Source organism: Chenopodium quinoa, unplaced genomic scaffold, assembly GCF_001683475.1.
Source record: "Chenopodium quinoa cultivar QQ74 unplaced genomic scaffold, ASM168347v1, whole genome shotgun sequence".
NCBI classification, from domain to species: domain Eukaryota; kingdom Viridiplantae; phylum Streptophyta; class Magnoliopsida; order Caryophyllales; family Amaranthaceae; genus Chenopodium; species Chenopodium quinoa.
Genome location: NW_018743066.1, coordinates 388,425 through 404,130, shown reverse-complemented (window position 1 = coordinate 404,130; position 15,706 = coordinate 388,425). Strand labels below are relative to the sequence as shown.

Genomic DNA, 15,706 nt, shown 5'->3' with positions numbered 1-15,706 from the left:
ATACTCTCTCGGTTTCATATTACAATACTTTGCCCAAAAATCAGATTAAGTACAAATGTCTTTTTTTTTTGTTGGTTGAAATATACAGTCTTTTCCTTATAGCAAAAATTTGGAGCGCAATTATATTTTAAAAAGGTAGAGCGACTTGATAAATATTGTTCATTAAATGTTTGAATGATTCTTCTATCTTGTGTTTCATATCTAATCTCATTGGGTTTTTGGTGAAAATATAATTTTTTTTTTATTTTTTTTAATAAGAGATAATGGAGACGAGTAATGTGACAAGATAAAAGGTGATTTTAAAAGAAAAAGTAAATGAATGGATTTCGATCCGTCAACCAAAATGAATGGAAGGGAATTCTTAAGCATCATCCCACCACCAGGCCAACAAAGAACTATGTTCACATGAGCACATGAATTAGTTATATTAGCTGATCCTGTGGACTCTAAGGCTCAGCGAAATGGGGCCCTTTATGGCCGTGGGCCTGGGCAGGCGCCCCGGCTGCCCTGCCTCAAATACGGCCTTGTTTTAGGAGATGCATGATAAAAAAAAATACATCTGGCACGATTTTGTCTTAGACATGTAAACACAACTAATTCCAACATGGTGGTATTGACATGGCCCAAATCAATATGACAAGCACATTGGTGAGCTAGGTTATGTATTGACATGATTTTTAAAATTTGGCACGATGTTGACACATGGAAGAAAGATTGACTTGCAATTCCATCCAGGTTTCATACATGGAACATTTTATCACGATTCACGAGACCCGTTGGCAAGTCACATGCATTCGCTTATCTGTATGGCAATTTTTTCTTTTTCTTTTTGGTGAAAGAGAAGGGCAAGCCCTTAAAAAGTAGCAAAACATAAACTAACCAAACCCACACAGCAAAAACAAAAATAAACAAAGAAAAACAAAACAAGCTTAGACTATATTTGAACCTCAACTTATTTATTAACTACTCCTACATATTATAATATACATTGGTATTGCTAATGTACGAGATAACTCTTATTTTTTCCCTTTTCTTTTTTAATAGAGAAATAACTCTTATTAAAGTGACATTTTATATTTGCAGGATATGCTTTGCATGCAGGGAGGCCAATGTAGTTGGACCTGCGGATGAAATTGTACCAAAATATAAAGAGAACACCAATTCACAATGAGGCTGGACCTTAATAAAAAAGATCTTTCGACCACAGTGGGAGTCGAACCCACGACCTTTTGATCCGAAGTCAAACGCGCTAATCCACTGCGCTATGCGGTCTCATCTTGTTACATAAGACGGAAGTGAGTACAACACTAGGGAGATCAACACTAAGATGTTTCATCTCAAATCAATAACACTTTCACTTTTGTACAGTTGTACACTTGTACTATGCTCCCTTAGAAAATTTATGGGACTCATCCAGCAATTAGATGACTTTATGTACTTTAGTGCACATATTTTTTTTTTTTTGGAAGAATTCAGAAAAATGATGATACAACAAAATTACGGGTGTGTTCTATTCACCTGATCTTATCTGAACTTATTTTAGTTATAAATTGAATTTGGTAGCCTTAATTAACCATTATCACAACTTATTTGAACTTATTAAGTTTGAAATAAGGTGAACAAAACAAGGCCTACTTTCAAATCTTGAATATAACCTATAAACCTTTACACCCAACCTCTTGTAGAAAAGAAAAAATGTTTATTTGACCATTTAAGTCAATTAGCAACCATGTTATAAATATGAAAGTAAATGTATATAATTGAAAATCACAAGACTAATTAAAAAGAAAAAAAGACACCAAAAATATTTTATACAATAATTACATAATTCAATTAAAGTAGTAACCCAGTGCAATGGTCGGGCTATACACTAGTTAATCATTTTTTAGGGGTTACATGAAACAGATTAAGTTTTTAGATGATTAAATCTTTAAACACAGGCATATAATTGCTTTGGATATTAGACAAAGTATAAATATAACTTTGACAAATAATGTAGTACCAAATTGCTTTTAAAATCAAAATCAATGCTTTTGCACCAAATAAAAGATATAGAAAGTTGTATGAGAACATAGATAGAAAAGTGAAAAGGAGAAATAAGTGAATCATAAGTAAAAAAAAGATTAGTTTCCTCACTGTTCGTGCACCTAATTTACTACTTTCGCAATCAAGATCTAGACCTACTAATAAATGGTGGTTGATCGTTACTTTATAATTGCTTTCATTTCCCTTTGTTGTGTTATTACAGCAAAGTCGCACTTAGTTACAAAATCCAATTCATATCACCTTATAGTACATTTTTATTTCATTTAATTTATGTATGGTCCTTGACACACACAACTTGCACTATTAGTTTCTTTGGGACTAAGGTCACTCTTGTGGAAAAAGCCTAAACACATACTATCCTCCCAATTACCTCTTTCGTCAAAGATGACATTAAATACATTGAGCTTTTGGATTTAGTACCAACTTTTTATTCATCATACCAACAATTCAATTTTATTTTTTTTATTTTTAAAAATAAAGTTGAGTACCTTTTATTTGTATCTTATGTTTTAGACTATGAAAATAAAGCAAGGTGATGTCTATACATGACTATATTATAGCGAGAATCTCACTCTTATAAAAATTAATATTAATTCAACTTTTAAAAATAGTTAACGGTGTTGATACTTGGATCCGATGAATTCATTAATTTTGCTATATATAATTATAGTATGAAAAGGAATAAAGAAAAGAAATGATTAACAGATCCAAGAGAGGAAGATATAAAAAATGAGGACGTACACCTTGAAGCAATTGATTCATTAAGGTAAAGATGAATGATTGAATTTAGCGCACTAATTTAGTGCACAGAAAACGTGTAATACCCCCCTTAAACAAAGTCTCTATTAATAAACAACCTTATTATTTATATTATTATTATCATTAAAATTGGTATAATCTCTATATTAACATGAAAATAAGCCTGTAAACTGTAAGTAACCTATAGATGTGCAATTAATTAACCCATCCCAGAAAGAAAAAAAAAAAGAGGTACCAATAAGCAAACGTTTTAAAGAGGGAATGAATTAAGAGGTTCGGTGAAAAACAGGTCACATGATAGAACATGCTGAAGGATTTTCCTCGCTGAAATAATCGCAGCGACTAGCGCAGTAAGGTTGGGGTGGGCATGGTCGCCCGTAGTAACCGTACGGGTACCCGGGCCCAGGCCCATAACATGGCCCACCGGGCCTGCCTTCGTAGCAAGGAGTACAGCACATCGCTACCGGAAATGCCTGTGGTGGTGGACCTGCTGGTGGATAGCCAGGCACCCATTGGGCCTGTGGCTCCGGTTGCTTTGGCGCGGGTGCTGGTGCTGGAGCTGCAGGCGCAGGCTTAGGTGCTTGCTCTGCTGGTGAAGCTGCCTTTGGAGCTGCCTTCGGAGCTGCCTCAGGTGCTGGGTCGGATTTCTTGGAGCCATTCTTAGAGCCGTTTTTTTGCATCGGTGGCGGCTTCTGATCGGGAGCAGGCTTAGGCTTCTCATCAGGCTCAGGTGCTGGAGCAGGAGCAGGAGCCGGAGCGGCCTTGGGCTGCTTTGGAGGCTCTGGTGCTGGAGCAGGAGCGGGAGCGGGAACAGGCTTAGGTTTGTCAGGCTGGACTACTGGGGGAGTAGGCTTGGGGGGAGGCTTGATCTCGATGCTCTTAATGGATTTGCCAGCTTTGCAGCAAAGTTTGTCTCTGATCTTCTCAGGACTGCAGCAAACCACGGTGATGGTCACCGTGTTATTCTTTTCATCGAACATTTGGTTTCGTATTTCTCTTGTCATCAAATCAAATCACATAACTTAGTTCAGTATTACTTATTAATTAAATCATGCAGACAATTATCGATCAGTATAATGATATTATTAATGAGGAATGAATTGAAGGAAGAGACTCACGAGGGAATTTGCAGAGAACCTTTTTAACCTTCCTGTAGCATTGACAGCAATCAAGATCAACCTTCAACACCATTGTTGTTACCTGATCGATCAACATATTATACATTCAAATAATCAAATTAATTAATTAGAATGTATTTATATACAAACTAAAAAGAAACAAGATTGAGATGGAGGTAATACCTTTTGATCCTTAGAGCAAGTCATGGTTGGAAGTGAAAGTGATGAATGAAATGTACAAATGAAATCAAAGAGGAGTGATTATGTATAAAGCAACCAAGTAATAATATATGGTTGCTATCTAGCTATTAATATGAAAGGAGGGTGAATTGATAGAAACAAGTAGCTAGCTAATTAAGGTAGGGTAAGACAAAGAGAGGTTGAGATTATTAGAGAGACTAATTGAATTGGCCTGGATATTCTCTAAGTGGCCTGCTTTTAAATTGACTTAATGCCTCTCATTTATTAACTACTTGTATGTCGTATCTACTACTTGAGCCCTACTCTCTCATTTCCATCTCTACTAATTAGCTAATACTTATTTTTTATCGTTTATGTATAATAATAAATTAATAATGGATGTCTACATGAAAATTACATTATTGTTAGGTTCGTTATCAATAATACTTTCTCTATACTTTATTCAAATTTTTAGAGTCATCGTATGTCCTCTTATTTTCCTACTTTTTCATACTTACCAAATCAAGCAAAAATATCAAAGTGCTTCATATATATATTCTACTCATAAATATATTACACCAAAATTGGTCATATTCTTAGAATGTTATATTGTTATTCTCAATTTTATTAGAATGAGATGATGGCATCCATTGATATTCTAGCTTGATTTTAAAAAGAAAATATTGATGTCTTTAACAAAATTTTCTTTATTAAAGAAGAATTTATCTGAAAATTGGAATTGACAACTGCGTAGTACTTTCTACCTTTCCATAGTACTAGTAATAGTAATTGGTAATGCTTGCTATAAAAACAACAAATAAGCAAAATCACGAAACAAGGGGAAGAATAAAAAGGTGTTTCATTCACTTCACTAATCACTAGTAATGATAACACAAAAAAAAATAAACAAGGGTTAGCCACGTATGATATCGGCGTTGAATTTGATGGAATTAGAAACCTTATTAGCTTGAATTGTCTCAAATGTCTTCATGTATGGGATGGTGGGCTCATCATTGGCCTCACCCACCGCATTCCCATTCGCTCATGCCATGTGATTTGTGAATTGTGATTGCGTCTCGCTCTCACATCATATCCTTTGATTCCAACTTCTTACCTCCTAGATCCTAATCCATTCTTCCTTTTTCACATTTTAGCCCCATATCATACTGCTTCCATCCCTTCCTAATCCAATCTCTCATGCCATCGTACAAGTTGTTTTTATTTATGCGTAAAGTCTTGTACAAAATTGAAAAGAGGACATGGCAAATATACGATGATTATTTGTAACAACGATTGTAATTTTACTGAAAGAATGCTTTTATTTTATTCAATTATCATGTGATTGATCTAATCAGAAACAGGAAGTTTAATAAATATGATTGTAATTTTATGCTTTTATTTGTACATTACAATATTGCTATATTAATGCATGTTAAACTTTTTTTTAAAAAAATTATAATCCATGTTAAACTTGTCTGAAGCATTTTCATCTTTCCATGAAGGCATGTATAATATGGAATTATGGAGTATTGTAATGTACTGACAACTATTTTATATACTCGGTTTTTTTTTTTTAGGGAATATACTCTGTATTTGTATGTAGTGAAATTATGATTATTTAATTTAATAATTAAAACCCCCAATAAAATCCCCATACTTACTACCTATCATAATTTTACAACCTCTCACCAAGAAAAAATTGAATTAACACTTAACTTCAAGCACCAATAGATCAATACCACATTTATATATACAGTGCAATAAATTAGTATAGTAGTAAGCTAGTAAGTAGTAACTGATTATCATTATGTCCACATTGACATTAACCCCACAAAAAAAAAAAAATTGGTCGGCCTCCATATGTCAAAATTGACGCAACAATGTTTTGAAAGTGGTTTAACATTTGTCTGTATAATAAACTCCATCAATAAATTTACCAAAGTATCATAATTTTTTTTAACAAAATTACCAAAATACCACACAATATACATGTTTTAATCTTGTATATAATAGATATATACTTGCATAGTTGCATTGAATACCATATTTTAATATTACTCGTATAATTCTGTCCATTTTTTCGTTATAATCATTCGATCTTTTAAATTTTAGGCATCTTTCACTTGCTTTTCCTCACCCTACTACATAAAAGTATAAGGATTTAGGAGTACCTTCAATAAAACTTTATAACAACCGAGTAGAACAAAAAGAGTGCAAAGGAATAATTAACTCAACAACTAACTGTTATTGTTCCAACAAATTTCATGCAAAACTTTGTTGGTACGTTATAAAAAAGATGCAGGAAGATAGATGAGTTGGTAGATTTAGTTGCTACTTAATGAGAAATAAGGAAAAAGTTAAGAATTTCTTATTTTATGTTTTTTGTTAAAAAAAAAAAAAAAAAAAAAAAAAAAAAAAAAAAAAGTGTACGATCGAAACAAAAATTAGAAGGTACGTGAAGTTTCATGGTTGGAAAGAGTAAAAAAAAAAAGGGAAAATAAGCGAACCGCACATGGCCAGCTTTGTGTGTGCCCGTCGGCCCGCCAACATCTACCTTGGAATTAGTCCAACTCATTACTCATTTATCACAATCATTCATTTAAAGGAATTTTCGATTGAGTAGTTTCGTTTCTTGTATGATATGACCTCACCTCATTCATATTCAATTCCTAGCTTTAATTCCTACTACTACACTAATAGTCTTAGTTGTTACTTAGATCATAACTAATATAGTTCCCTCTGTATCTAATTAAGTAAGTGCATCTGTTTGAGTTTTACGCTATTTACATATTATTTTTTTATATATATATAAGTAGGCGGATTAATTACTAACTTACTACGTATATTTTTCACAAATTTGAAAGTTAAACTTATACTATATTAAATATATTATTGATCAAAGTTCTACAAAATATGTATACCGGTCGAAAGTGATAAATAGATATAAAGAAAGTATATCATAATTTAATTATTTATTTGATTGAGATTATTGATTTTGTTTTTTCTTTGACAAAGAGATGATATGATTGTATTGATTATAGGCTTATAGCGTATATGATTGAAAAGTAAGGTAAGATATTCTCCATCCTTCATTAATTATTGCTATTTAGAAGAGTCTCCCATAGTAGTCACATGTATGTGAGTCTTTTCCACATAGTAGAGGAGTGTTAAATAATAATTTAATAAAATAATGGAGTAATTAAGGAGGAATCAGATGACTAACATACAATTTTTAACTATATATTGGAGTTTTATATTGTCAAATGTTATAGTAACTAACGTGAGTTTAATTTACCCTAATGAACATTTATTAACCAAATACCAAATAATGTTCATATTTTTATTGAGTAAATTATGTTATATTGATAAAATACAAGTCAATAAAAGTTTCGAAAAAGTTAAGTACTATAACAAAAAAACAAGGGGAAAAAGATGTTATTACTATATGTAGCTAGAAGAATAACCAAATAACCCTATCACTAAAAGTTTGGCGTCGGTGGCTAAGCTAATCCATTCAAAATCCCAGCTCATTAATTTGTACATGTTTTACCTACCATTTTCCCTAATCCACTAAGCCTCCAAAAATGACGATGGATTTGAAATTGCATGCATGCTTAATATGTCCCACTACATAGTACATACTAATGTATGTCTTATTTATGCCCCAATTATTCAAATTTGGTTATCTTTCTATCATATTGTACAAAGTAACACGTAAATTATATTCGTATGATACAGTTGGATGATTTTGAGGGATAACTCCTAACCTCACAAGCTTAGCTTAGAGTTAGTATGAAAGTTTATGTCTGATCTCTCAACTTAAAAAATCACAAGATCAAGTTGAGGATTTCGTTCCATCGTTAACCATTTTACAAGGTCCAATAACACCATGTTACAAGGTAGCTAGAGTCAATCGGTTATATGTAGATATTACTAAATAGATTAATCTTTATATACTCTGTAATTAATAGGGTACAAGTGCATGGGCTAGGCACACAATAGCCTTGATTATACATACAATGCATCATGCATGTGGTACAACGGTATAATTAGTTATTTGTGAAAATTACTAAATTGATTTCATATGTGCACGTATATTAATGTTAATTTTTGACCAATAATATCTTTAATTAGCAATATATAATTAAAAATTGGGTAATGATATATATGTAGCCATTAGGGCTATGTATAATCATTAAATAAACTTCCCAAAATTGACTTAAGTTGGGAATTTATGGCAAAATCACACACAGATGGGTGTAATAAATGTTAATATTTTCTCAACCTTTTCCTTTTGAGCTTCTTATCAATTGGGAATTTATGACTTATCCATAGCTTTAAGGGTTATGTTTATCATTTTCCTTAAAAATTACATCAATTAATAATCTATTCATTGAGATTATTATTCCAACAATATCCAAAAGATTTTTTTTTACTACTGTACTAATTTATTTTTTTTCCTAATGGATTCCAAATATCATACTTTAATATCTCCATCTAGTTTCTCTCTTATTTCAACTATCATACTTTATCTTTCACCGGTACACCAATTAACCCTACTTCATATTTTATTACACTATATTATTTATTTTAAAACACTGTGTATGGAGAAATGAAACAAGTAAAAATACAAAGGGAGTATATCTTTGAAAAGTAATTAAGAAAATAACATTATGTCTAGGTAATTTTTTCATGAACTTTCTCGGTAATAAAACATGATTAATTAATAATAATTAAATATGCTTGTACAAGTCAAGTCATTACATTTTATTTCAATATATACCCAAAGAATTAGAATGTGTATCTTAAAAGTGCACGCACTCAAAGAAAAGTTTGACTAGTGCAATGCTTTTGGAAAAAGTCAATTAAATTAAGTTTGGAGTATGGTAATATGGTTATCCTACGTACCATTTCAACCTAGCTTGATTTTCCATTGTGAAATTAATAACTCAGCTTTCAAATACATTGAACCTAAGTTGACAGATATTGATAATTGAATACAAAAGTGTTCCTTATATATATAGCACATTGAATTGTCCCAACCAATAAAAAATATATATTCCGTATTGTGGAAAATGAAAATTATTTAAATATACAAAGTAGTAATGTCTGTATGACTAATAAATTTGGCAAAGTAAAGTGTAGATAGTAAAGATAAATTATAAATGTGAAGACTTTACAATATTAAGTACGGAGTAATTTCTTTACCTGTCATAGAAGAAAGAAAGGTGAATGTAGTATATTGCCTGATATACTAATTGTTGGACTCAAAGAAAATAAGTGAATGTAGTATATTGCCTGATATACTAATTGTATCTTCCAATCATATTTTGAAGGTGAATAATATTAAAAAGATCCATATAATTACACACACAAAAAAAAAAAAAAAAAAAAAGGAGGCCTTGTGGTATATATATGTTGGTGCTTAAAGGATTAGGAAAGGGGAAGAAAGATAAGTCTGGTGGAGGATTGATTTTTTGTGTTAGCGATAAAGAACAAGTTGGCTACTAATGACTTGAGATGACATAATAATATTCCAATGCCAAACAGCTTTAGTCCATACTCCATAGGCTACATACATACAAACTATATAAGCTTAGTGAATGGCACTACATATATCACTAGAGCCCTTTTATATGGAGAGAGGATGGATAGATACTTGTATCGTGTTCATATGTTTATTTAATTTATTTCAAAAATGATGTGGGATTTGATACGAAATAAAGAGAATTAACACATAAAAGTTTTATTTTACAAGTTACAAAATTGGAGAAATGAAAAAATTAAGCGTTGTCAATTAAGGCCATGTTCACATTTACTAAAATGAGCTGAACTGAACTGATTAGAACTTAACTTAACTTAACTGAATTGGGCTGAACTGAATATTTTATGAGAGAGGGAAATTAGGAGCTGAACTGAACTGAAATTAAGTAAATGTGAACCAGCCCTAAGATTTAATTTTGATTCTTTCCTTTCCTAATATTATACCATAAATTGAAAATTAAAACATCTTTCATTTTCTTTCTCTTCCTATGTATGGAGCTCTTTCCTTCATTTCCCTTGCAATAGTTCTAGTCGAAGCACAATGACTACTAAAAAGGGGGGTCAAATACCCAACAAAAAAAATACTTCACTCCTCAAGAAAGCATTGGCAAAGCTCTTGTATATCTAGAGTTCAATTTGATGAGTCAAGTCACCGGTTCAACAGAAACAGAATTAGAAAAGGGCTAGATGCTTTCAAAGGAAGTTAAAACTGTAACAGCAAAAGAGCCTAATATCTCAATTGAGTGTTCTCTCTACTTATGTGCAACACTTTATAACGAGGAAGGTTGTATTTTGAACAGCTATACTATCGAAAATTCAACATCACAATTCAATTTTTAAAAACCACAAGCTTCTAGCTACCTAGAGAGCAATACACATAAACATTCCACTATTTAACTACTATCTAGAGCAACACAAAATTCTATAGTGGTCGTTTGAAATATGACAATGAAAATTCTACAGTGGCCCATGAGAAATCTTTTGTATGGAATAGCCATTAGGGGTGTTCGCGGTGCGGTTTGGTGCAGTTTGGATCATAAACCGCACCAAACCACAAAAGTGCGATTTGTAATTTTTTCTAACCGCACTTTTAAAAAAAACCACACCAAACCGGTTGGTGTGGTGTGGTTTAATTGCAGTTTAACCGTATTTTATTAAACTTGTAATTATTCTTTTAAACAAAACTTTTATATAATTTTATAATTATTAGTTTATAATTCAAATATTAAACTCTTTTTTAATTAACTAATAGTCAAAGATTAGCTCATATATTTTACTTCTTTTATATAATTTTAATGAAAATATAGTACAAAAATCGCAAACCGCATTAAAGTGCAGTTTGCGGTGCGGTTTTGTCTCAATATTCAAACCACATACAATTTTCAAAAACCGCATCGCAATTTTCAAACCGCATCACAATTTTCAAACCGCAAACCGCACCAAACCGCAAAATTGCGGTTTGTTGCGGTCTAAACCGCACTTTGTACAACCCTAATAGCCATGCCACCATAGACATCACATTCCCCATTTGTTCATACCTTTAGCGGTATATACCTCAGCTATGAACAAACCTCCAGACTTACAAGGTAACCACTATATGTCTTGATGTTGGTGACAATGGGACCCTGAAATTATCTTGGATTAAGACTTAGGGCTTGTTCTCATACGTTTTTTTTTTCAGTTCAGTTCAGCTCCTAATTTCCTTCTCTTATAAAATATCTATTTCAATTCACTTCACTTCAGTTCAGCTGAGTTCAGTCTATGAGAATAAGCCCTTAGTTGTTGTATTGAAATTTGGACAGATCTTTTATGTTGTTTATTAATAATATTCCTACTTTCTAGCAATTATAAATATAACTAGTAATTTTAGACACCTAAGTATTGAAAAAGAGTATATATATTAAAAAAAAAATACCTCTGAACTGCTCACAACCACAGTGTCCTTGGCACAGAGGACACTATCCGCCACCAGTCCACCACCACTAATAGCAATGTCCCATGACCCAGAACTTTTTTAACATCAAGTACTTTGCATTTCATGTTGATAAAACATCATTAATAACCATTTGGTACTTAATAAAAAACGGAGCAATATACAAGTAAAAGATAATAGTTACTATGTTTATTTTTTATACTAATTTTTAATTCATTATACTTTTACAAACACGGGGTCCTAACAAAATTTCCTAATGGTTAATTAAACGAAGGTGAGATAACTAATCAACTTCATTGGGTTTTAACCCTCACCACTGACAATCACGGATCATACGGTCATACCTCAGCTTTCTTTCCAAGGAATTTTCTGTCGATGGTGTCAGTTGTTAAAAAAAATGTAATCTAGAAAAATCTAAGTAATATCTACTATTAGCTAGATAATTCTAGAATAGCCTAGTATCTTGAAAACTCTAGTATATGTAAGGAAGTAAAGAGAAATTTAGAGAAAGCTAGAAAATTAGATGTAGAGTGTAGTATGTCGGTGGTGCAAGTAAACCAACATATACCATTATATATACTAGCAATTTGCCATGCAAATGTAAGCCATTCTCATGCAATAATACTTATAATTTCAACCCACCACTACTTCCACTCACCTAAATTTTAACATTACACCTGAAATACGTATGCATAAATTCAGTCATTCCTTCTCCCCTGCAATTTCAAAAAAAAAAGAAAAAAAAATGAATACATACATCTCACTACCTATAATAGCAATGATAGAGACATACGAAGTAGTAATTATAAACAAATTTGCTCATCAAAATAAGAGTAAACCAAACCGCCCACATAATTTCTCACATATTTAACACAAAGATCAATCTTGACTTATACTTAGCACACAATATTATTGTATAGATCCAAATGTCAATTTAAACTCAAAAATTACCGAGAAACATTCTACTAAAATTATAATAACAGACCAAAACAGAGATAACAAAGAAAAAATATGCAGAAAATGGGAAAAAAAAAAAGTAAATAGGAAAAGAACTTATTTAAAAGTAGAGCAGATTTTGACAATTTGGAGGCATGGAGCAAAATGATTATTAAAAAAATTATCCATTTTTCTAATTATTAAATAGTTATGTAATTTGTAAATTCGTAAATAATTTTATATAATTTGTTTGACAACTAGTACAATCAAGTCAGATAATTCGAGAAAACGATTTTGAGTTCTTTCCCCAACATTAGATCGAGCAGCTATTTTTCTGTCTGAATTAGATACTGTTTTAGGAGAAATTCTTTGTTCTTGTTGATCTTTTACTATAGTTAGATATTACCGAGAAACATTCTACTAAAATTATAATAACAGACCAAAACAGAGATAACAAAGAAAAAATATGCAGAAAATGGGGAAAAAAAAAGTAAATAGGAAAAGAACTTATTTAAAAGTAGAGCAGATTTTGACAATTTGGAGGCATGGAGCAAAATGATTATTAAAAAAATTACCCATTTTTCTAATTATTAAATAGTTATGTAATTTGTTAATTCGTAAATAATTTTATATAATTTGTTTGACAACTAGTACAATCAAGTCAGATAATTCGAGAAAACGATTTTGAGTTCTTTCCTCAACATTAGATCGAGCAGCTATTTTTCTGTCTGAATTAGATACTGTTTTAGGAGAAATTCTTTGTTCTTGTTGATCTTTTACTATAGTTAGATGGTCTCATGTTAGAATGATGACAACTTCATTGCACATCACTTAGTTAGGCTAGTTCCTTTTGTACTTGAACAAGTATGGGATAGTTCTTACCCCCGGAAGTGACTCCATATGTACTCATGGATAAACTTGCATTAATATAAGTCTAACTTTGTTTGTTTAAAAAAAAATAAAAAAAATTGACATTTCAACCATACGAATTCCTAAAATCTCTAAATTAAATTCAACTCCATTTTGCTTGGCAATGTCTCCTATGTGGGACTTCTCAAATTAACAGATCTCGATATTCTGAGTGAAACAATTTTTTTGATTTTTTATCATATTCTGACAACTTAAAATATTCAAAAGTTTTGATTTGCCAACCTTAGAATCCCCTAGAAAAAGAAAGATGGGAAACTGATGATTGTTCATTTCAATTTTCCAACCTACATTTTTAGGTTTGAAAAGCAGATTATTCAAAAATGTACTGTAACAAATTATTGAAAAGCAATAAAAAAAACAACAACAACAACAACAATGGCAGCAATATTCGAGAAATTCGAAGCAAAAATGACAAAAGAATTTGAAGCAATAATAATGGAAGCAATATTGGAGAAACTTGAAGCAAAAATTGCAACAACATTCGAGCAAAAATTTGAAAGAACATACCCAACTTAAAGATATTTAAATAACGAACCCAAATCAACAAGAACAAACCAAAAATCGAACTCCAAAACCCAGATAATTTGAACCTACAAGTTTGGAACCCTAAACGCAAAAATAAATAAATAAATAAATAAATTAATTAATAATAATAATAATAATAATAATAATAATAATAATAATAATAAGATACTCAGAAAAAACCAAAACCCAAAGAAAATGAGATTTGGTGGAGGTTTGTGATGAAAGTTTTCGATGTCGTTACTAAAATCGTCGTGTTGGAGGTGGAGATGACGGTGGTTGTTTCGACGGAGGAATCGGTGGTGGTTGGCGTGGGAGTTGGGCCCACACAATAGAAAATACCCAATAATCGTTAGGCTATGTTCAATCCAATTTGTTTAAGCATTCTAGCCCTTATTGTATAAAAAGTTCTAATCAGATTAGTAAAGTTCAATTTAGATCAGATCATTAAATATTTTATTTTTGAAAAATAACTACAAATCTACTATAAGTCCAGTTCATACCATATCAGATCTAACTAGATTATAAACAAACTGAACATAGCCTTAGTCCTGAAAAGTATCTGAACTGATCTATATATTCATTCTGAAATGAGCGGACCCTGAAAGGATTTTTTTTTTTTTTTTTAATAATAATCATATCAAATAATAATAATAATATTTTTATTTTTAAAGGAAAATTAACAAAAATAGTCCTTGAATTTATTCTCAAATTAATCTCACGTTATACTTAACCCACTATAATCCGACCTTTCATCCTAATCACACTAATTTGGACCGGTTTACAAGTGACCGATTGTGTAGCTCAAAAAACAGATTTTATGTCTTTTTTTCCAGTTTTTTCTTTTAGCGTGGGGCCCACCACTTTTTTTAGACTAATCTCCCCAAAATACCCTTTTAGTGGACTAGTTTAGTCCACTAGGAGATATATGTCAATACTTCCCTACCTTATAAAAAGTGAAAGAATACTCTTATGAACAATGTGATGACTATTATAGCCTTAAAAAAGTTTATTTTTATATTTACCCTTATATTGATACATTTGACCTTTCGTACCTTTCCTCTGTGTGACTCTGTTTTCATCTTCTCCATTGAAAGCCTTAGATAACGTTTCTTCGTTTATCTTCCTCTCCATCATACAACCCAAAACTCCCCATTTTTCAATTTCCTCTCTTTTTTCCTACTCCTACTTTCTACTTTCAAGTTCTTGTTTAGGCAATAGGGTAATGGTATGGAATTGTAAAGATTTTAAGCACTCTCAAGTGTATCAGTGCAGTCATGGAATATATTAGTATATGTCTATCACTTAAGTAGTAAATCTTGTAATTTCTAGTACCAAGTATTATTTCATTTCTAAATCTTATTCCTTTTCTCAGTTAAAATGTACATCAATATTCATCATCGATTCATTGTGATCTATCCTCACTTGAATAAAACAAAACATGATCTTACATAATCTATTGTATCAAAATTTTATTTGCAGGTTTGAATTTTTATATTTTATACTGGTGGATGAGAAGGAGCTTATATTAGATGTTGTTTACAATAGGCTTAAAATAAAAGGCATACATAAAGCCATCAAGGACAGCAAATTTTACGAAGTATATTATATGAAGGGGGTATTATAGATAAGATGGTATCTATTTTACGAGGGAAAATGGAAAACATTATTGGAGAGGATGGTATTGTTGTTCCCTTGTCTGAAGGAGATGTGTGTGGTGAAGAGCTTCTTACATGAT

The 15,706-nt window shown here is 31.4% G+C and overlaps 1 protein-coding gene and 1 non-coding gene across 2 annotated transcripts; both read right to left on the bottom strand.

The window, feature by feature from the left end:
• Positions 1 to 1,198: 1,198 nt before the first annotated feature.
• On the bottom strand, positions 1,199 to 1,272 carry TRNAR-UCG. Its single transcript has one exon. It is a non-coding gene; the product is annotated as a tRNA-Arg (tRNA).
• A 1,497-nt stretch (positions 1,273 to 2,769) lies between these two features.
• Positions 2,770 to 4,374, bottom strand: LOC110731214 (leucine-rich repeat extensin-like protein 3). The gene is made up of 3 exons (XM_021911055.1): positions 4,107 to 4,374; positions 3,924 to 4,005; positions 2,770 to 3,799 (listed from the first exon to the last, which is right to left on the bottom strand). Exons 1-3 carry the CDS (start codon positions 4,128 to 4,130, stop codon positions 3,096 to 3,098), a joined length of 810 nt encoding a protein of 269 aa, XP_021766747.1. The 5' UTR covers positions 4,131 to 4,374; the 3' UTR covers positions 2,770 to 3,095.
• Between the last annotated feature and the right edge of the window lie 11,332 nt (positions 4,375 to 15,706).